The 23732-nt window shown below is 39.3% G+C and overlaps 1 protein-coding gene across 3 annotated transcripts in view; it reads left to right on the top strand.

Moving 5' to 3' along the window:
• Positions 1 to 23732, top strand: part of pex6 (peroxisomal biogenesis factor 6) — a 40595-nt gene that overhangs the window by 6381 nt on the left and 10482 nt on the right. For 2 of the 3 annotated variants that reach the window (XR_015522313.1, XM_087304673.1), the window contains exons 3-14: positions 1 to 42; positions 1627 to 1796; positions 1898 to 1981; positions 3573 to 3678; positions 6874 to 7010; positions 8588 to 8699; positions 10376 to 10578; positions 12963 to 13149; positions 14044 to 14120; positions 16403 to 16535; positions 18472 to 18677; positions 21528 to 21589. The exon at positions 1 to 42 is cut by the window's left edge and continues 186 nt beyond it. Coding sequence is in view for 1 of the 3 variants with exons in the window: in XM_087304673.1 (XP_087160799.1) it covers positions 1 to 42; positions 1627 to 1796; positions 1898 to 1981; positions 3573 to 3678; positions 6874 to 7010; positions 8588 to 8699; positions 10376 to 10578; positions 12963 to 13149; positions 14044 to 14120; positions 16403 to 16535; positions 18472 to 18677; positions 21528 to 21589 (1519 nt within the window). In the remaining 2 variants the exon portion in view is untranslated. Of the gene's footprint in view, positions 43 to 1626; positions 1797 to 1897; positions 1982 to 3572; positions 3679 to 6873; positions 7011 to 8587; positions 8700 to 10375; positions 10579 to 12962; positions 13150 to 14043; positions 14578 to 14826; positions 15596 to 15671; positions 16215 to 16402; positions 16536 to 18471; positions 18678 to 21527; positions 21590 to 23732 lie in introns of those variants that run through there. The other variant, XR_015522314.1, reaches the window with a different exon arrangement.

Genomic DNA, 23732 nt, shown 5'->3' with positions numbered 1-23732 from the left:
GGGATGGCAGTGCCTGTTGGAAATAAAACCATCAAAATTAAGGTGAGGAACTTTAGAATTGGGCGGCTCGGTGGTTAGCACTGTGGCCTCATAGCAAGAAGGTCGCTGGTTCGAGTCCCAGCTGGGTCAGTTGGTGTAAATGTGTGGAGTTTGCATGTTCTCTCAGTGTTGGCGTGGGTTTCCTCCGGGTGCTCCGGTTTCCCCCACAGTCCAAACACTTGTGCTATATTTTAAAAAGCAACACCACTGCATCAGTGGAACAGAGACCGCATGGGGAAACAGCTGCTCAAGTTCATGCTACATCTAAAGTATTTAAATTTATTGATTAATTTTCTTTACGGCGTAGTCCCTTTATTAATTCATTAAAATTAGAATAGAGCCCAATGAATGAGTGAAAACCTGATATGCAGATATTCTGACTCTGATTGGCTGTTGTCATTTTCTTCTCTTTTATCTTACAGGGCTCGAAATTCCGACCATTTTGGTAGCATATGCGCCTGAAATTTTATCTATGCGACCCTTAAATTATTTTTGGGAGTGCATAAAATTGTTGTGACCAGTTTTCACTGCTAAATGTTCACCACATGCGCGGATTCGGGAGACATTCACGCAGAATGCATCTCCGCACTTGAAATGCGAAACGCAGCGCTCAGAAATGGTTTAAAACAATTGTCATGTCAACTGAAGTAAACAAAGCCAAGTTCGTAATGCTTGACCCGCCTCTGCGCTCTTCTTATTGGCCCACCACTGCTCTAGCACTAAAATATCAGCTGTCAATCACTCAGTCAATGCCTTCTGGCTTGGGATGACAGAGAGAGCTACTACAGTGAAAAACTGTAAAGCGCTGAAGATGAGAATGAAGATAACACTGACAGATTTAGTTTTAGAAACCATCTAAAGTTACAAATAATGACACATCTTACTAGTGATCATGTGCTGAATGTTAATCCACCATCTACACTTTTCCAAGAGTGGATAAAAGACTTCTGTTGGCTTCAAGTCCGCTATGAAAAGTCTGTAGGATGGAGTTTTCAGGTAACTGTTTGCCACATCTAGCACGACAGCTTCTGTTTAATGCTTTATATAATCACCAGATGCTGTCCGCCGTGCAAGTGGCAGCTATATGTCAAATTTAACACCACGTACACCATCACAAACGGGCTTACACTGAGTAAACTAACATCGCTACTCATGAAAAGTATTGCTATTAACATGACGTATGCATATAATAAGGTACAGTATATGTCAAAAGCATCAGTGTAATATCAGACAGCACCCGTGAGAACAGCACAGTTATACCGTTACAGATTCATTCATGTCCACCAGTGTGTGCAGGGCCGGTGAGCGCTCCGTGTATCTTTTGGTCACTCAGTTATGCTATAAAAAATCGATTTTCTTGTGAAAACGGGAGAACCCGGTAGTAACGGTGCTCATAATTAATAGGTGCGGCTAAATTTTGGCTGATGCGCCTATATTTTTAAAGTTCGGAGCACCGGTGCTACCAAGCAAAAAGGTTAATTTCGAGCCCTGTCTTAGTCATTTTATATACAGACTTTAGCAAGCAGATACCCGCTGTCTCTTGTCTGTGTGTCTAGTGATGTCTGATTATTCTGTCTCGTCCCACAGAGGTGGAATAAAGCTTCATCTCACACAGACCCTCAGGTCTCCGCCAGCGCATGCAGATGTTCATCTCCGCCGTTTGCTAAAGAGCTGCACATCGAAACCATCATTTCTCCAGACTACAGCGCTCTCGGGCTCTTCAGCAGCGTCCTTCACACACACTTCAGCAAACCCAGGTTCATTTAACACCTTCAGTCCCACAGGATTCCCATGTTTATTCAAAGCATTTACTCAAGTGACTCTATTCTGATCTCCCCCATGTTGTGTTTGTGTTCAGGCTTGTCCAGCAGGGGAATATTTTGGCCGTCCCGACACAAGGACATCCTGAGCTCATGGAGAACGGCTCTGAAGGCGTCCTCAGGTGCAGCTTTACCTTCATCTGCCCTTTAATCCAGAAATAACTGACCACAGGCTGTTGAATTTTTAGATAAAAGTGCACACTATTGTTGTATTTCAGACATTTGTCAGGTTTTTGTCAAACTGCTTCTGTGTGCAGCACTAGTTTCTCCTCTAAAGCCTTCTGTTGTGTTTTGATGTGATTTTTGACTAAAATGACTGAAATCATTGAGTGTAGTGATATGATGCTGTAATGTGCCTAAAACCTGCCGGAACGACTTTAAGGGCGCTATCATACACCCGGCGCAGTGTGGCGCAAGGCGTGGCGCAGTAGTCTTTTGGTAGTTTCAGCTTGGCGCAAGAGTGGTTTTGAGGCGTTGCGCTACGCTGTTTAAATAGCAAATGCATTAGCGCTCATATGTGCGCACATAAGCGTTCTGGTCTAAAAAGGAAGGCGTTCTGAGGCGGACCGTTGGCGCGTCGCTATTTTGAGAAACTATAATAGATTTTTCATTAGACCAAAACTAACCCGGTCTAAACTCCAGCGCAGAGTTGTGCCTCGCTTACACACTGCTTAATACACACAAGAGAGCAATAGGCAAATATCTCTACATATGAAAACATTTAAATATTAAGGATATATATAGGATATAATAAGAATAGATATAGGATATAAATATAAAGGATTAAAATATTACAAAACATATTATTTTCTAGCCGACATAAATATGAAAAATCACTGCTTTTATGTCTTCTTCATCTCGGGAGGCTTTTTCAGTTCATTCATAACAATTTGCTTCTGTATGATGTTATTATTATTAGCAGTATTATTTATTATATCCATATTTATATTTGTTTTATTAAAAACAAGCTTAGATTTGTCCACCTGTCAGGTTTTAGAGCATATGGGGCACAGCATGTGTTTTAGGATATAACTCAGGTTTTTGAGCACACTTCATTATTATTGTTCATTTATTCGTTTGCTGGAAATTAGAACTGAATTTAGAAATAGTTTTGAAACGAATATTTGCGCTTAACAAACTAAAGTATTTATTTATAGGCTAATTGATGTCTGTGTGTAAAGGTTTCCCTATCCAAGAGTGAAAGTGAAAGTGATCCATTATCTCTCATTCTCACGCAGTAGATGCTCTGTTTAACTGTTTTCTGTTAATAAACTGTGAACTGTTTGCTTGTGAAATGCTCATTTTGTCCACTTAGACTTACTTTGCGTCCTGTAAATAGCGAATGTGCTCTTGGTGTGACGCAGCTAGCTCTTAAAGGGAATGGGAGATGAGACTCTGATTGGTTTATTCTTAAAACACACCTATAACTCATTAAGAAAATAAACTCAACCCTTTTAGACCATGTGCCACGGCACAAAGCGGATTTTCCCGTCTTTAAATTAGCAAAAATGCGTCCTGACACGCCCTGAAAGCGTTTGCGCCCTGCGTTTTGCGCTCTGCGCATGGACCGTCAAAATAGAGCCCTAACTGTGCATTTATCTGAAAATAAAGGCACGCCTAAGAATGCACACCAGCCAATCAGAGTCAAGCACTCAGCAGCCATGCATAGATTTCTTTAAAGGCTGATGTTGATGAAGGTTTTGTGGTTTGCAGGTGGCCTGTGCTGTATTTCAGGGTAAAGCAGGCGTGTGGGTTTTCCAGCGAGGAGGAAGAGGCTTCTTCATATCTGGCAGATTCCAGTCACACTTCGCTATACATGGTGAGAAATACCTTTCGTGGAGATATTAAGACTGTCAGTCAGGCATCTTCTGTTGTATTGTACAACCCTGAATCAGAAAAAGCTGGCACAGGATGAAAAACGCAAATAAAAAAGAGAGTAGTGACTTCCAGATTTATTTTGATATGCATTATATTGCAGACAATACAACAAACATTATTAAATGTGTTCCTCACACTGTGAAACCCAACAGTCCACTTTATCAAATGAAGTGAGTGGAGGTAACTCAAAAGTGACTGAAAGATAATTCTACTCATTTGAAGAGAGTTTTGAACTCACTGTTGAAGGTAATGAGTTCATAAAATACCTCATTACTTTAACTTAAATGGAGTAAGTTCACAGTGCTCATATAGATTAGTTTTTTTTTACTCAAATGGCTTGTAGCAGTCGGTTTCCTCAAGTGGTTTGAGTTGTCTTAACTTATTGAGTTTACAGTACTCACTTGGTTTGAGTTATCTGCCTTTATTGGGTTTTATTTTGCACTGTAAAAGTGATAAGTTACTTAAAGTGAGTAAACAAACTGCCTTAAAAGCAACACGTTGACTTTACAAAAATAATGTAAGTGAAGCCATTGTATCTTGAAACTGTTAAGCTGACTTAATTTTTATAATTATGCATATTATACTTACTCTTTAAAGTCAACTAATCCTTTTTTACAATGACAAACTATTTTAGCACGTCTCATTTCAAATAATTACTGCAGTTATTACAATATTACATATTTGGTGCTTTATTAAGTCTTTAAAATCTACAATTATAGCCTGTATTGAATTTAGAAGACGTACTGGAGTCTGAAAGAGCAGATTTAGTTTAGTTACTGTCATTTTGCTAGATTCGGAAAAGTAGAAAAAAAAGTAAAATAATATACATATATATTTATTTAGAAATATAGATATATTTAATTTTTTTATATATATTTTTTCTACTTTTATTATATATATATATATATATATATATATATATATATATATATATATATATATATATATATATATATATATATATAGATAGATAGATAGATAGATAGATAGATAGATATACATATATATATATATATATATATATATATATATATATATATATATATATATATATATATATATATATATATATATATATATATATATATATATATATATATAATAAATGTGTATTGGAAAAAGTTATTAGATTTACTTTTATTAGGGGAAAAAAAGTGAATACAACTTGCATAATAATAAGAATTAAGTCAACTTAACAGTTTCAAGTTACAATGGGTTTACTTACATTATTTTTGTAAAGTCAACGTGTTTCTTTTAAGGCAATTTGTTTACTCACACTAAGTAACTAATCACTTTTTACAGTGTTTAAATTGCTTCGTTTACTCAAATGGATTAAGTTCACAGTACTCATTTGATTTATTTTTTGAACTTTTAAACGGTGTTACTTAAATGGTTGAACTCATTGGCCCTACTGTGAATTATTTATTTATTTTTCAAATATTTTGAAAATTGAAAACTTTTTACAGTATTTCCTATAATATTTTTTTCCTTCTGGAGAAAGTCTCATTTTGGCAAGAGTAAAAGCAGTTTTTAATTTTTTAAAGCTATTTTAAGGTCAATATTATTAGCCCCCTTAAGCTATAGTTGTTTTAATGGTCTACAGTAGAGATGCGCGGATGGGCTATTATTTCATCCGCAACCTCATGACAAAATTCATCATCCGTCCGCCATCCATCCGCACTAACACTTTTGACCAATTTTTAAAACCGCACCCGCCCGCCATCTGCTGATTGGGCTCTTTATTTGAATGGCTTATTCCTTTTTTTATTAAATGAATGTTTCTTTATTGATCATTATAGAATAGAGAATGACTTTAATGTAGACATGCAGTTAATCCAAACGTGCAAGTCATTAATTGACGACGCTTTGAAGTTACGCTAAAAAAACGAGGACGTGTCTTTTCACTTGATTCGATTCCTCGGTCCTTGAGTCTTTTCCTTGCGTCCTTCCCTCGTACCGTTATCCCGGTGGGGTGGAAACACGAGGAAAGAAAGCAAGGAAAGGAAACGAGGATGCACAAATAAGAAATGAGAAGCACCCGAGCTCTCAGAATATCAGCAGTGAACTCAGTCTCCAATCGGCGCACAGGGACAAAAGTAAATAAATAGCCTAAATTAAACGCACTGTACTATACAACTTTTTTTATTGTAGTCTAATAGAAAACGCAGACACATCATTTCAACATGCTGCTATTCAGCCTACTACTAAATGCCTATTTCACTTTATTTTTTTACTTAACGTAATATTATTAGCTGACCGAACTCAAAAGTTTATATTGAACATATGTGTAGCCTAAATAACATAGGCTAATTGGTTTAATATGCCTGACTTTAGGTCTAGTTTGATTTTTTTCTTGGCACAATGCAGGAATAAAATAGCATCTACAGTGTCAGGATTCAGACGGGAGCGCCTGCATAGCCACTATAATGCGCCCTGCTGCACTGAAGGAGCGCTCGCTCGCAGCACTTGTTGCTGAAATGCATAGAATTCTCTTGGAAAGGTTCTGTAGTCGTGGGAATGCCTGGCCTTATTTCTCCCAAAAGGAAGTAGATTTTCCTCTGCTGATCCGTCTATACGGAAGTTTGTAGAGGAATACTTCTGTACTTCATCCAGAATTAGTGTATCCGATTCCTCCTCCCATTCTGTGAAGTCAGACCTAGGCTTTTTCGTTGGTGCGCCAGCTATGAATATAAAAACAGTACAACCGCCCGCCACCCGCCCGAATTTAATTAAAATATTATTTTTTCGTAACGTCATCCGCCCGATCCGCGGTTTATCCGCGGAGTCCGCGGCTATAACCGCCAACCGCGCATCTCTAGTCTACAGAACAAACCACTGTGATACACTGACTTGCCTAATTACTCTAACTTTACCCTAATTACCCTAGTTAAGCCTTTAAATGTCACTTTAAGCTGAATATTAGCATCTTGAAGAATATCAAGTCTGATATTATTTACTGTCATCATGGCAAAGAGAAAGTAAATCAGTTATTAGAGATGAGTTATTAACACTATTATGATTAGAAAATCGTCTCTCCCTTAAACAGGAGTTGAGGGAGAATATTGGGCTTTTAATGCAGGAGGTCCAATAATTCAGTCCTCAACTAAGCATTCAAGCTGTGATTGGTTGTCCACAGGGAGGCTCCGCCCACAGTCTGTGCCCATACTCTGTGCTGCCGGAAGCTTCATCTTTCTGGATAAGTCTCAGTCCTCCTGGTCTCTCCAGCACTGTAGAAAAACTGATCACCATCATCCAGCCTCACCTCAACGAAAGGTCTGTACTGTGCTTTTACTATCAATAAGGTGCTCACAGGCCTTCTGCACAAAACTAGGGCTGCGCGGTTATTTTGGTCATAATCTTAATCATAATTATTTGAAATGGCCGTATGTCCTAAAGGTTTTTCCTCTTGTAAATAATGGCTCGTTTTCCACTGAGAGGTATAGTATGGTACAGCACGGGTCACCTTCATCAGGCTTGTGTTTCCACTGCCTAAAGGGTACGACGTGGACGTCATTTTTACTCAAGGAAATGTCACAGATAAGCCGTACGGGTTGTTCACACATCATATGAGAAGCACTTCTCACAAAATAGACGCTTTACACACATAAATACTGTGTATAAATGTTCATTACTAACCTTTCTATCAACATGAGTTGAATATATCTGCAGATCAATGATAAAATACGAAATATCCTACTGTAAAGTCTGCGATTATATAAAATAAATAAAGAAATGCAGCATATATGAACACATACAGCCCGTTACAGTCTCCGATATGATAGCAACTACAGATAAACTACACACAGCAGACATTTAGTCCTTATTTAGGTTCAAAACCAACAGGAAATATAGCATACAATCAGTGCAAACCTCTCATCTGTATCTTTAATCTTCACCAGCACATGTAGTAAAGGGCGGATTTAACCAATAAGTGAGGTAAGCGCCCGCTTAGGGCCCCAGGAAATCTGGGTTTCCCCAATAAATATCTAGAAGCATATCTCTCTTATATGAGATTACCAAAGCTAACTCAGAATCTGATTGTTATTAATCAGTATTTGTATATACTGGTCCATATATTTATGATGTATTGTTTTTTTTTTTTACCAATTTAGGATGTTTGACAATGTTAAGATAATATATTGCATTTTTGCATGGTTTTTGACTTATTTATTAACTATTTATGGACATAAAATTAAATTAAAAATAGCCTGCATTTGAAGAATAATGTGTTCCTGGACTACACTGAGCTCAAGTAATAGTTTAATGCATAAAAATTGTGAATGAACTTGACTGTTGATGTCTTAAATAATGATGTCAAATAACCAACATTTCTCATAATGGATGTATCTCATTTTGCAACGAAGCTCTTCATATAAATATATATGTATTATTATTATGGTGTGATGTCTCAGCTGTGTTTTTAAATAGCGCTTCCTTTGTTTTAATTCTCTTATTTCAGCGAGTGATCTCTGTAAACCAATTGCGTTCAGCTGCGCGTCTAGCTCCTCCTGTTGGTAGCCTATTTTTCGTGCTAGGCATCCTTTGCAAAGGGAAACCAAAAAAATGGTACGGTACAGTTCACTTTTAGGTACCCTTTGACAGTGGAAATGGCCATAAAAACGTACCAAACCGTACCGTAGCACTCAGTGGAAACGGGCCCTATGGTAGAGAATACACCTGTTCATTTCAAAGATCATTCAATTTCACAATTCTTAATACTGAAGCAGGATTGGACACTAAAACACTCCTTTTTGGCTAATTGGTTTTTTTTTACCCACACAGGTCATGTAACTGGAAACCATCAAGGATTGTTCATTTTTAATAGACATTTAACATTTGTTTTGTTGCAGCACTTTAATTTTAAAAAGAGGCTGTTCGATTCTTCTGATGGGTCCAAATGGCAGTGGTAAATTCACTGCGGTGAGAGCGGTTAGCAGGAGGCTACATCTGCATCTGATTAAGGTGAACCATCATTTATTTCTCTTTGATTTTTCCTGTATTCATATATATATATATATATATATATATATATATATATATATATATATATATATATATATATATATATATATATATATATATATATATATATATATATATATGTATATATATATATATATATATATATATATATATATATGTGTGTGTGTGTGTGTATACATATATATAAATATTTATAGTTCTGTCTGGTTCTTGAATTCTTGAATCTGATTGGCTGATAGCCGTGAGATATTTTGCCAGTAACATCACACAAAGGCCTCTTCACCTTTACGTATTACCACGCCCACATACAAGCAGAGAGACACTACAGTTTGACAAATATTATTGCTGTTAGGCAACATAATGTACTTTTAAGGCTATTTTAGTTGAGAATGTAGTTGTTTAGATTGCAACTATGCAGTTTATTTACAAGGATAGTGCCTACCCTTAATGTAGTTTTCCAGTTTATAACTAAATTAATTTAAAATTATTAACTACAGTAACAACATTAAGATCCTGATCCATCAGCTGTTTTAGTGTCTGTCAGCTTTGTTTTGTTGACTGTTTGTCTCCATCTAGTGTCTGAATAATGCTCAGGTTAGTGTATACTCCATCAGTCTGTCAGCTTTGCATTTAATTAATGACTCTATATACTATTACTGCACAGAAGGATGTTTTGTGTCTAATTTTTATTTTCTGCGGCAAGTAGCCATGTAATAAGTGGTATAAAGTACATCCAGAAGCTTGTTTTTGCAGCATAGACCCCTCTGTCATATACAAAAGCTACTAATAAACCAGTGCGGCTTTATTCTGAGATAACAACCTCCTGGATGTACTTTATCCCTAACATAATACATATAGACAGTAAACACACATACAGTGAGGGAATTGAGTATTGAACATGTCATGTTTTGTCCTGGGAATAATATTTCTTAAGGAGCTGTAGACATAGGATTGAAGCAGATTTTGGTAAACTAAAACAATACAAACATGAAAACAAAATAAAACAAAACAAAAGTGAGTTCTGTGTAATAGCAATGAAATAATACTAGTACTGAACTACTGGAATGCATTTAATACTGTATATAAAAGTTTTTTTTAAAGACGCCTCTCATATGGGGAATGAAGGCACATGCATTACTCAAGTGTGAATTTTTCACAAACGCCAACACAGATTCAAAATCCTGATGGTTCTTTGGGTCTCGTCTATTAAATCTCAGCTTTTATCTTGTATTCTCTATTAGATTCAGGTCAGGTAATTGGCTGGGCCATTCTACAGCTTGATTTTCTTTCCCTGAAAGAACTACTACGTTGCTGAAGAACTACTGAGAGATTTCAGCTGCTGTCTGGGCTTTCCATGTCTTTTGGCACCTTCCTTTCTTCATGTGTTCAATAGATTTTACGTTTGTCATTTCATTACACAAAACTTTATTTATAAACTAATAAGTTTTGATTTCTTTTCATATATGGATTTTTGTTGTTGTTACAAACATCTGGTGAAATTTCAAGCCAACGGCATCTGAAAAATGGTGACGTGTTCAATACTCATTTCCCCCACTTCATCTTATGTATATACAAACTCTAATTTAGATTGCGATTAATCTTAGCCCAGCACTAGCTATCATACGAGTGGATTTTCAAAGATGCTGTGTGTGCAGGTGGACTGTGTGACTCTGTGTGCCGACACCGCAGCTGCCAGCGAGGCTAAGATCAAGTCTGTCTTTGAGAGGGCGGAGCTCCATCACCCGTGTCTTCTGTTGCTAAGAAACCTGCAGCTGCTCGGCCAGTCACGAGACGGCGCTGAGACCGACTGCAGGGTCGCTGCCACCCTCTGCCAGCTCATTGCAGCTGTTCATACCAGGTGAGGTGCCAACAACTGCAGAGTCCACGCAAACGCAGATCTTATAGAGATAATGTCATGGAAAAACACTTTCATTTAGTGGGCGGCACGGTGGCTCGGTGGTTAGCACTGTGCCCTCACAGCAAGAAAGTCGCTGGTTTGAGTCTCAGCTAGGTCAGTTGGTTTTTCTGTGTGGAGTTTGCATGTTCTCCCCGTGTTGGCGTGGGTTTCCTCCAGGTGCCACAATCCAAACACATGTGCTATTGGGGAATTGATGTACTAAATTGGCCGTAGTGTATGAGTGTGTGGGTGTTTCCCAATATTGGGTTGCAGCTGGAAGGGCATCTCCCGGGTAAAACATTGCTAGCATAGTTGGCAGTTCATTCCGCTGTGGCAACCCCTGATAAATAAGGAACTCAGCCAAAGGAAAATGAATGATTGTATAGAGTGTGTTTTCTACAGGTGGTTTGTAAGGCCCACTCTCCTTTACCTCTCCTCCTCTATCTTTCATGCAGTGTGTAATGCAGCTCTTTATGAATGTAAATGGGCTGCGAAGACTTTAGGGTGTTATTAATAAAAAAAGAAAGTCATGAGACGTCAGGACTTATTTAATTTCCATGACAAATGTATGCAGATCCATATTTGCATCATGCAAGGCACGGTTTGGAATGAACCGATCCTATAAAGAAACTCTTTGAACAATGAGGTGATGGTTAAAGTATATTAAGAGAAAATAAATCAGTTTTTTTTGACATTGGATGCATGTAAAACTAATAAAGCTGACCACCAAACCTAAATGATGAACATTTTAAAGGGATAGTTCACCCAAAAATTGTTTAGTTACTCACCCTTCACTTATTCAAAACCTTCACGAGCTTCTTTCTTCTGTCGTACAATGGAAGATACTTTGAAGAATGGCACACATTGTGCTCTATCATACACCCAGTAGCAGTCAATTCGGTATTGGTTCAGTAATAATCATAACCGGTTATTCTATACTAACGTCATTTATCTCATATGCGCTGTCGCGAGGGAGGCGAGCGCGAGTATTTACAACAATCTCTCGGCTGTGTGTTTTAAACATGGCGGCTCTTCTGATTTAATTCTGGCTTGTTGCGTAATCGAATGACGTATCTCTGTAAACCAATTGCGTTCAGCTGCGCATCAAGCTCCGCCTTTTAGTACCCTTTCTCGTGTTTGGTACCCTTTCAAAAGTGTGCCGAAAAAGTGGTACGGTACTGTTCGGTACACCTTTTGACAGTGGAAATGGCCATAAAAGCGTACCAAACTGAACCGTACCGTACTACTTAGTGGAAACGGGCCAAAATTTAACTAGACATCGCAACGACGCATAGCGCAAGCTCTGTGATTGGTTGGCTTGGTAGCGCTGACAAGTGTGGGCGGGACCGAGAGCCGCACGAGTCCGTTGGAGCGATTGTTTACAAGTGTGGAGTCCCGTTAAGGAGCTCCGGATGGAAAGTTTTGTTTTGTGTTTACCTCATGGTTAAAGTTGTTGCACGTCTGCCGGTTCCTGCCTCAAAATGAGCGCGTTTGAGCCACTTGTACATTAAGGAAGCGTTCAGAAAAAACAAAACACCAGCGAAGAAACTCGACACAGAGGAACGTAAACACCTCACTACCAACTAGTGTTTCGGAAGTGTATTGCAGAGCAACAGAAACGTCGCGCCGAAGGATGAATACACAGCTACACCTCAATCAATCAGCGCAGAAGTATAAACCAGGCTTGATGTTCACACCAGACGCAGGAAGAAGCGTCAAGCGTGAGTGATTTACATATTAAGTCAATACAAAAGCGGAAATAGACATCCTGCGGCATGAAATGCGCGACTGAAGCGACGGGAATTGAGCGTTTTGCGCATAAAATCCATGTTAGCCATTTAGCAACGAAGCTAGAGTGACTGGGAAGACAGAAGCCCTGCCCATCACGCCAATCTGCGTTTGTTGTGAAGTAAATTTGACGCGCAAATAAAGTGGATTATTTCACGCGCGAATGAAGCGAGTAAACTCAAATGTTCACGCGTCTATTTACACGCGAATATCGCGATTTATCCGCTCGTTCCGCGTCTGGTGGGAACACAGCATTACCCGAAGAACTCAATTAGTTTGATCAGGTGTGATTAATTAGTGTTGGAACTAAACTGAGGGCTGCAGCCCTCCAATAACTAAGTTTGACATCCCTGGCTTAAAGGGACTACCTGCTACAAACCTGCATTGACTTCCATTGTAGGTCAAACAAAAACTGTAGAAGTCAATGGTTACAGGTTTTCAACATTTTTCAAAAGATCTTCTTGTGTTTTCAGAGTTTGGTTTGGGTGAGTAAATAGTGAGAAAATGTTGACGTTGGGTTGAACCGTGCCTTTAAATGTCCTTGCCTTGTTCTGCAGTGTGGTGGTGGTTGGGTCGGTGAGCAGCCAGCACGAGTTACCCTCAGATGTGATGGCGGCATTTGTCCACCAGGTGGCGATAGAGAGCCTGTCGGAGGACCAGCGGAGGACGGTGCTCTCCAGCCTCAGCGAGGACCTGCTGTTGGGGAAAGACGTCAATCTGGGCAGGATAGCCAAACAGACCGCTGTGAGATCATCTCATTTGTGCATGTTCAGTCGTCCATTAGCTTCATTTTCTCTGAAGTCAAAACTGGAAATGACATCACACCTTTAAAGTCTTTGCACACTGATGTCCGAAATTTCTTTGTTGTGATCATATGCAAGATATTCATCACATACACACCTTACACACTGAGTCTGATGCGTATTAATTAATATATTTACTTCAATCCATCTGTTTCGTCTTATTATTGTATTGTCAATATAAAAGCAAGGCGACGGGGTGGCGCAGTGGGTAGAACAAGCAAGTCTCACAGCAAGAAGGTCGCTGGTTCGATCCTCGGCTGGGTCAGTTGGCGTTTCTGTGTGGAGTTTGCGTGTTCTCTCTGCGTTCGCATGGGTTTCCTCCGGGTGCTCCGGTTTCCCCCACAGTCCAAACACATGCGGTACAGGTGAATTGGGTAGGCTAAATTGTCCATAGTGTATGAGTGTGTGTGAATGTGTGTGTGGATGTTTTCCAGAGATGGGTTGCAGCTGGAAGGGCATCCGCTGCGTAAAAACTTGCTGGATAAGTTGGCGGTTCATTCCGCTGTGGCGACCCCGGATTAATAAAGGGACTAAACCGACAAGAAAATGAATGAATGCATTTCAAGTCTTACAGGGTGTACAGCTGATCTGGGAGTCAGCGCTCATTCACTGATACATACATGTTATATATATGATATATGTTTACCCGTCACTCGTTTTTTTTTTTCTCCCACCTATTTTTTTTTCTTCGTAGATGTTTAATCGGAGCATATTACTATAAAGAATGGGGAAAAATTAAAAAACTAACTTTCTGAAATTGAAAAATACCACTTTGTCACATTATATAATTAAGGTGTGTGTGTGTGTGTTTGTGTTTGTGTTTGTGTTTCTATAGGGATTTGTTTTAGGAGATCTGTGCGCACTTCTGACCAATGCTGGAAAAGCTGCTCACAGGAGACTTGTGGAGACGTAGTAAGTGTTTGTTCCTGCTCTACTCACACCGCTGGCTTCAGTAAGGCACATCTTTAAGTCTATTTTATTATTATTATGGTTTCCTTTAATTAGCCAGGAGATCACATTGAGACAGCACTGTCTCTTCTACTAGTGAGACCTGGTCAAGACGGCAGACAGCACATAAAGTTTCACATAAAAATAAAACAAATATACAAAATCACCAATCATAAAAAGATCAGATTATAAAAGCAATTAAGACGTTGTGCAGAAGATAAGTGAAAAAGAGTGTCAAGATGAAGCTGATTTAGATGAAGCTGATTTTGCAGCTCATTCCAAGCCCTTGGAGCATAAAAGGAGAAAGCACATTGGCCAAGTTCTACCTTAGCGGTCTACCTCTGATAGGAGCACCTCCAGTTCACATTCTGTCAAGTTTCTCTTCTTGCTTGCTTTTACCGTCGCTTTTTCATTTGGTTTTGCCCAAGTGGAGTCATTAGAATATGTATTAGGGTCGGCGCAATAGCCTAGTGCCTAGCGTGCTGACATATGGTGCAATAGCACATCAGGGCGTCGCGAGTTCGAATCCCAGCTCGATGACATTTCCCTACCCTACCCCCTCTTTCTCTCTCCCACTTCGCTTCCTGTCTCAATACTGTCCTATCTAATAATAAAGGCAAAAAGGCCAAAAATAAATCTTACAAAAAAAAAGAATATGTATTAGGGGCAGGAGGTAGTTTCACGTTCATTCTGATGTACAAAGAGAATAAGCGTGGGATTCCGCGTACGCAGTGTTTCATACATCGGTATTTTTTACTGCGTACGCACATTTACAGCTTTGTCTGTACGCATTGTTTTAGTATTAATTCAACTCAAGTCTTTCTACATGAGGACTCAGATCATTGCTTTCACTGAACTCTTGGGGTTTCTACTTTACTTGATCCTAAAGATCTGAGGGATCTGTAATGTATTGAGCTCCTAGGTCATTTAGGGTGCTTTCACACTTGGTTCAATTACCAGGACTGTACCCAAGTTCAATTGTCCCCCCCCTTGCCACCCGGTTGGTTTGTGTTCACACTGTTTTTTTTTCCTTCTGAACCCCGGTATGCTTGTGTCATCGAGCTGCTGTTTTGTTTACGGCCGTTGTTAGGTGACGGTCGCGAAAGCAAGCGCCGGAATGGAAAGACGTCCGCACAACGCGGTCATTCTGCTTTTACTGAACCCTTATTTTGGATGTACAGAAAGCGACTCGCATCTATCTGCCCCAAACATATTATAAACATTCAGAACATCACACAGTGTCTGCAGAAGCTGTCAGTCTCAGTCCCACTTGTCACCAAGGTACGATAAGTGACACACACAGGGCTGGCGCGTCCATAGAGGTGACCTAGGCAGCCGCCTAGGGCAGCAAAATAAAGAGGGCGGCATCCGAACACAGGGCCGGCGCGTCCATAAAGGCGACCTAGGCAACCGCCTAGGGCAGCAGAATAGAGAGGGCAGCATCCGAATACAGGGCCGGTGAGTCCATAAAGGCGACCTAGGCAGCCGCCTAGGGCAGCAGAATAGAGAGGGCAGCATCCGAACACAGGGCCGGCGCGTCCATAAAGGCGACCTAGGCGGCCGCCTAGGGCGTCAGTATAGAGAGGGCGGCGTCTGCGACACCTCCCTTACCACCCGCGTCGTTGGTTATGTCCGCGACACCTCCCTCACCACCCGCATCCTCAGTTATATCCGCGCCTAGGGCGGCAGGATAGAGAGGGCAGCGTCCGCAACACCTCACTCCCCCCACCCCTCCCCCCCCCGCTATTCACTTTGATAACCGGTCACTTTCGGGTTGAGGGCGGCGTGATTGTCCTTTGCCTAGAGCGGCAGTTCAGCTTGCTCCGGCCCTGCACACACACACACACACGGACGAACGAACGAACGTTATGAAAACAATAGTTTGTTGTACAGTCGGTGGTTCACTTCCAATAGTTGGTACGATTGCATTCACATCAGAAGTAAACCGTACCAGAGTTCGCATGAACCCTACCCCAGACCACCTCTTTCAGGCGGACTCGGGTACGGTTTACGGGTGCACACTAAAGTTCAGAAGACTTCACACTAGCTAAACGAACCGTACTATGACGTCAAATGAACCTGCGTGCAGACCAGTGTGAAAGCACCCTTAGTGATTCATAGACAAGTAGTAATACTTTCAAATCTATCCTGAATGTGACTAGGAGCCAGTGTAGAGACCTGAGGACAGGTGTGATGTGCTCTGGTTTTCTGTAGTGTGGATGAGAAGTGAATGTTGTGTTTGGTAGTTTTCCAGAAGCAGTGAGTGAACAGGAGGAGGAGGATCTGTGTGTTTCTGGGGTCAGTGTTACCTCTGAGGACTTCAGCGCAGCGCTGGACGTCCTGCAGGAGGCGCATTCACAAGCTATTGGAGCACCTAAAGTACGGTTACCCTGCTTTTATTGACATGTTTTACGCAGAAGACAGAGAATAGACAATCAGACAAATATAACAAAATATAACAGACTTAAAGGTCCTGCGAAGTGCTTTAAAATGTGTGTTTTTTTTAACGATGTTTGGCGTAATCTCAACTGAAGCATGAAGAGTGGGCGGGGCATAGAGTAGCTCCTCCCGTTTAAAAACAGCCAAGAGTGTTTAGTTTTTCTCACAGCTTTGCCATTGAGAGTGGTTAAGCTCAAGCGCATCAAATGAGCAGCCAATAAGAAGAAGGGGCGGGGCATGTCAGACACTAGAGAGCATTTGATTGGCTAGAAGATTTGATTAGAAACTAAAGTATGAGGTGACGGCAAAAAAATTGTTGATCCGATTAGGCAGAAGTGACAGACTGCAAACTTTTGATGTGTCCATGTTTGTATCAGTAGAAGATGACAAACATCCAAAGGTTGCAGTTTGTCACTTCCGCCTAAATAAGTGAATGTATAAATATTTTTTATGTCACCTCATATTTCTGACCATTCAAATGCTTTCTAGTATAGTCCCTTACTAAAGGACTGATAGCCCTGCCAAAAAGTACTATTAGCATTGTCATAAATTACAAATATCCCATCCCTTAAGTACTAATAGCTCCATCCTAAATGACAGATAGCCCTGCCCTAAATGACTGATAGCCCTGCCCTGAATGACTGATAGCCCCGCCCTAAATGACTGATAGCCCCGCCCTAAATGACAGATAGCCCCGCCCTAAATGACTGATAGCCCTGCCCTATATGACTGATAGACCCTCCCTAAATGACTGATAGCCCCACCCTATGTGACTCATAGCCCTGCCATAATTGACTGATAGTTCCGCCCTAAATAAATTGTAGCCCCTCTCTAAATTACTGATAGCTCCGCCCAAAATTACTTATAGCTTCACCCTAAATGACTAATAGTTCCACCCTAAATGACTAATAGACCCGCCCAAAATGACTGGTAGCCCAGCCCTAAATGACTGATAGCCCCGCCCTTAAATGACTAATAGACTCAATCTAAATGACTGATGGGCCCACGGTGAATAATTCATTACCCCGCCCTAATTGACTGGTAGCTCCGCCCTAATAACTTATAACCCCTCTCTAAATTAATGGAAGTCCAGCCCAAAATTACTTACAGCTTCACCCTAAATGACTAACAGCCCCGCCCTTAATACAAAATAGCTCCACTCTAAATTCCTAATATACCCACCCTTAATGACTGATAGCCCTGCTCTAAATGACTGATAGGTCCGCATTAAATGACTGATAGCTCCACCCGAATAGACTGATATACCCATCCTAAAAGACTGATAGCCCCGCCCTAAATGACTAATAGTTCCACCCTAAATTACTGATAGCTCCACCCTAAAAGACTGATAGCCCCATCCTAAAAGACTGATAGCCCCGCCCTAAATGACTAATAGTTCCACCCTAAATTACTGATAGCTCCACCCTAAAAGACTGATAGCCCCACCCTAAAAGACTGATAGCCCCACCCTAAATGACTGATAGCTCCACCCTAAATGACTGATAGCTCCACCCTAAATGACTGATAGCCCCACCCTAAAAGACTGATAGCTCCACCCTAAATGACTGATAGCTCCACCCTAAATGACTGATAGCTCCACCCTAAATTACTGATAGCTCCACCCTAAATGACTGATAGACCAACCCTAAAAGACTAATAGCTCCACCCTAAATGACTGATAGCTCCACCCTAAATGACTGATAACCCCACCCTAAATGACTAATAGACCAACCCTAAAGTTGTTATAAATGAATAAAGTTTTATAAATGAATGAAGTGCTCAGATTCATGGTTTATAACAAGCACTGCTATATAGATATTAAAATAAGAAGAGTAAATGTTGATTTAATGGCTGATGTTGTGTTCTCTTCACTCAGATCCCGGCGGTAAGCTGGCAGGACGTCGGCGGTCTCCAACAGGTGAAGAAGGAGATCCTGGACACCATTCAGCTTCCCCTGGAGCATCCGGAGCTGCTGTCGCTGGGCCTGCGGCGCTCCGGACTCCTGCTCTACGGGCCGCCAGGCACCGGGAAAACCCTGCTGGCCAAAGCTGTGGCCACTGAATGCACCATGACCTTCCTCAGGTAACCCCTGCCTAATGTTTGAGTCAGAATTATTAGCCCCCCTGTATATTTTCCCTCAGTTTTTGTTAAACAGAGGGCCGATTTTGTTCAACACATTTCTAATCATAATAATTTTAATATTTATTTCTAATAACTGATTTATTTTCTCTTTGCTATGATGGCAGTAAATAATATTAGACTAGCATAATTACTAGTATTCAGCTTAAATTGACGTTTAAAGGCTTAACTAGGGTAATTAGGGTAAAGTTTGGGTAATTAGGCAAGTCATTGTATAACAGTGGTTTATTCTGTAGATCACAGGAGTCAAACTCAGTTCCTGGAGGGCCGCAGCTCTGCACAGTTTAGTTCCAACCCTAATTAAACACACCTGATCAAACTAATTGAGTCCTTCAGGCTTGTTTGAAACCTACAGGTAAGTGTGTTGGAGCAGGGTTGGAACTAAACTGTGCAGGGCTTCGGCCCTCCAGGAATTGAGTTTGACACCCCTGCTGTAGACTATTAAAACATATAGCTTAAAAGGGGTTAATAATATTGACCTTAAAATAGGTTTAAAACTATTAAAAACTGCTTTTATTCCAGCCGAAATAAAACAAATAGGACTTTCTCCAGAAGAAAAAATATTATAGGAAATACTGTGAAAATTTCCTGAATCTATTCAACATCATTTGGGAAATATTTGAAAACAAATAGCATCAACATCCATAATAATCACATCACAGGATGGTCAGTGTCGTGTGTTTGAGCCACAGATCAGAACATTGATCCATACAAAGTCCGCATGAACCAGAAGCTGTGTTTGTTTTTTGTGTTGTGACGCAGAGAAACTGAATATTAAAACAGTGGGTGTGGCTTGTTTTTTCTACTGCAAGCTGATTGGCTGTAGTAGAGAGTTATTATAGCCTAACACAGTGGTTCTCAAACTTTTTTCACCAAGCACCACCTCAGAAAAAATAGTCTCTCCAAGTACCACCACAATGACCTGTATTGAAATACAGTATCGTAGTCGGCCTAATTAAGCAGCTAAAGCTCTGTACAGTTCTAAAATGAGGCAGATAAATTTCTAATATTAAGAATATTTATTATTGTCAGCCACTTTTAACATAAAAAATAGCTTGAACATTAACACTGCCCTGTGCCTACAGTTAAAAAATAAATAAATAGTGTTTAAATTAAAATGTGCTTCTAAAAGTTAACTAGAAATGTTCTTAAAGTAAAAAGAAAACTGCTGTACTTAAATGTGAAATATAGTAGACTATTTATAAAAACCTGAATTTTTCCTTGGACCTCATTAATAAAAGCTATTTCTGATCATATTAATATAAAATGTTATTGAAAAGATTTGAAATAGATGTTGCATGTGACTTATTTGTATATCTTTGAAATCTAAACATTAGCTTTAAATCTATGACTTGGATTTACATATTTAATTTAGAAATTAGATCTGCCTACTGCGTGTTATAGGCTTTGTGTGTCACAAAAGCAAGTCATTAAACCATACCTGTCGACATTGGGATATAAAAATACAGAATAAGCCCCCGAAAACCATTACAAATATGGGGAGGAGATTAGCTTTGATGGAATACATAACAAACATTAGAAAATTAAAAAATAAAAGGTTTAGCCTATTAGAGTCAATTTACTGAAAGGGTTAAAAGTCAAAGGGTTAAAGTGTGTCCATTTTTTTTTAACTTAAATTATTCAGCGACTCCTCCACGTACCACTAGAAGAAAGCCTGCGTACCACTAGTGGTAGACGTACCACAGTTTGAGAACCACTGACCTAGCAGACTCCTCGAGCTCACCATTTTGTTTGTTGTTTAAACTGACAGCTGAAGGGGCGTGGTTAAGTGTGTTAGCCCCGCCCAATACCTCAGACTCATCTAATCTGAGTATTTAACTGGAAACAAACAGGTGTATTTTCTGATTTCGATTAAAGTTAAAAGAGCAAACTGTTTGTTTTCCTAATGACATGCACAGATGAAACTAGAAATGTGAGCTAACAAAATCAACATGATTGGCTTTGGTTTAATTTGTACTGTGTGCTTTTAAGCAGTGTGTGAATTATACATCGCCTGTCACTAGTTTGCATTCCTGCACCAATAAAAGGATGACCATGAGAGATTGCATGCACATGAGTTTTTTTTTTTTTTTAAATATGCTTCTAAATTTACTTTAATTAAATAAATTTAAGATTAAATGTGGACACAAACACTTATTTTACAAGAAAAGAGTCTTACATAGTGTCGTTTAAACACTTGTCCTGCATAGCCTGCTGGGCAAGGTCATGCACTCGCAATGGTATGATCCATTATAGGGGTGGACAAATGTATACTTGTATGATCTATTATTATAATTATTAGCATTGTCATTTAAGATCTAGATCAGAGTAAGCTATTTCTCGCTATTAAAGGGTTGACCACACAGAAATCTTGTTTTGATGTCTTTTAGGGGGGGATGAAGCGTTAGTTATGGGCTCAAACCCCCCCGTAAGTCACATGCTGTGTTTAAGGCCGTGTGAGCATTTCATTAAACCGTGCAGGCTCAAGAAATAATAAGGGTTGCAGCTTTAATAAAGATTAATTCTGTTTAATTATTAATACCATGTAGTCTATATAGTGGTTAGATTGTAGTAGAATTAGCTACATTATTTTGCCTGTGGATTTGACTATGCATGTTTGATATATTACATGTTGTTTGATATATGCATGCTTGATATATTGATACTATCCCTGTGTAATATGATTAATTCTCTCTGAATAGAGTTTTTCTGGTGAAATTGGGTTCATATTGCAATCTACTATAAGTGTTTAGAGATCTGCAATAAATCTCATTGTGTCGTGTTTGTTTTCAGTGTGAAGGGTCCCGAACTCATCAACATGTATGTTGGTCAGAGTGAAGAGAACATCAGACAGGGTAAGAGGAAATAAACCTCATCATTTGTATTTTGTGGGTTTTTTTTGTAACTTCCTTTTAAAATTACTTTAATTATTAGTGTTTAAGTGTGTATTTTACACTAGTCTTCTCGAGTTTTTTGTTATCTCTATTAGGGTAGGGCAGGTAGACGATGCCAGACTTTGATGTTGGGCCGGTTTACAGCTGATCACTTCATGTGTTGGGAAGGCTGTTGCATCTGGCTGTTGCACATACACACATACAGTTGAAATATTCACCCCTCTTGTGAATTTATTTATTTCTTTTTTTCAAATATTTCCAAACTGATGTTGAACAGATTCTGGAATTTTTCACAGTATGTCTGATAATATTTTTTTCTTCTGAAGAATGTCTCATTTGTTTTATTTATTTATTTATTTTTATTATTTTAGGGTTAATATTATTAGCCCCCTTAAAGGGTCACGAAACGCCAAAACACCTTTTTTGAGATGTTTACAGATATACACAGTTGAAGTCAGAATTATTCGCCCCCCTTTAATTTTTTTTTCTTTTTTTAATATTTCCCAAATGATGTTGAACAGATTCAGGAAATGTTCACAGTGTGTCTGATAATATTTTTTCTTCTGGAGAAAGTCTGATTTGTTTTATTTCGGCAAGAATAAAAGCAGTTTTTAATTTTTTAAACACTATTTTAAGGTCAATATTATTAGCCCCTTTAAGCTATTTTTTTTCCCGATAGTCTACAGAACAAACCATCGTTGTACAATAACTAATTACCCTAACCTGCCTAGTTAACCTAATTACTCTAGTTAAGCCTTTAAATGCCACTTAACTTATAAAAATATTAATAAAAATACTTGTTTCCAGTCCTCAGTCCTTCAGTTCCACTTAAGATCTCCGTGACCTCTAGTTTGAGGGCTCCTGAAAATAGTAACAAAGAGACAGGCAAATCCCCTGAACATTCCTACATAAAGCAGTGTGTTTAACTTATTTATTAGTTAAAATCAGTTTAAAGTTAAATAATCAAATAATCTTATTTAATAAAAATAGTGAGAAACATGATGATGAGGAAAGGATGAAAGTTGATCCATGCTGAGATGGATTGGAAGGTAGAAATCCGAACCCTTCAATAGCTTCGAAGACTCTTTTTACCTGTTATAGGCTGTTTCTCAATATGCGTTTCTCAATATCGTGTTCTCGTGCAACTTCATCATCAGCTGCCTAAGTTCAGTTCCAATATTTAAGAACGCAAGTACGGAGGACGCGTGAAACTTCCCGGATGTGATCTTGATTTTGAGGACGCACTGATGCAGAGTTGAGCAGCGAACTCGCTCTGGAAGTCCCAGAAGTCATTGCGACTTCAGGTGGGAAGCGCAGCATTTTAATTAGATTTATTATTAAAGTTCAAAGATATGACTTATTTACCTCAGGAGTTTCCCTAAATGAAACGGTGAAAGTAAACATTAACATGAACATCTTAATAAAGGAATAAACACATTAAGGGTGTTTGTTTGCTGAAATTCGCATTAAAATCTGTTTTATTTATATTGTGCAGAATATATTAATAATGTTTTTATGCAAAGTATGTATTTTGAAGAGGGGGGAAACAGTAAATCGTTGTATGAAGGCTGTAATGTTTAAATAATTTCCATTTAAAACGCGTGAAGGTCATGTGACCATCAGGAAGAACGCAGCATCTCATTTCTCAAAGAATGCGTTCTCTGCCCTCGCCGTCTCCTGAGTTCGTTCTTCCGAGGACACCTGGCAAGTCCGTTCTCCGCAAGAACGCAAGTCTGTTCTCTGCGTTCTTGGAATTGAGAAACAGCCTTAGTGTTCAGAGAGACGCCATGCTGTGTTGCCAATCGTAATTCAAACAGATGGTCCTTTAATCAATATTAGTGTTGGATTGTCTCCAGAACAAACCACTGTTATACAATGACTTGCCTAATTACCCTAACTTTACCCTAATTACCCTAGTGAAGCCTTAAAATGTCACTTCAAGCTGAATACTAGTGTCTTGAAGAATATCTAGTCTAATATTATGTGCTGTCATCATCGCAAAGATATCAGTTCGTAGAAATGAGTTATTAAAACTGGGGAATACAAAAATACAGGGGGCTAATAATTCTGCCTTTAGCTGTAGATCTAATGAGATCAGGAAAAA

Source organism: Danio rerio, chromosome 22 (genome assembly GCF_052040795.2).
Source record: "Danio rerio strain M-AB ecotype USA chromosome 22, GRCz13ab, whole genome shotgun sequence".
In the NCBI taxonomy this organism is placed as follows: domain Eukaryota; kingdom Metazoa; phylum Chordata; class Actinopteri; order Cypriniformes; family Danionidae; genus Danio; species Danio rerio.
The sequence above is the reverse complement of the archived record's forward strand: the minus strand, read 5'-3'. Positions and strand labels throughout refer to the sequence as shown.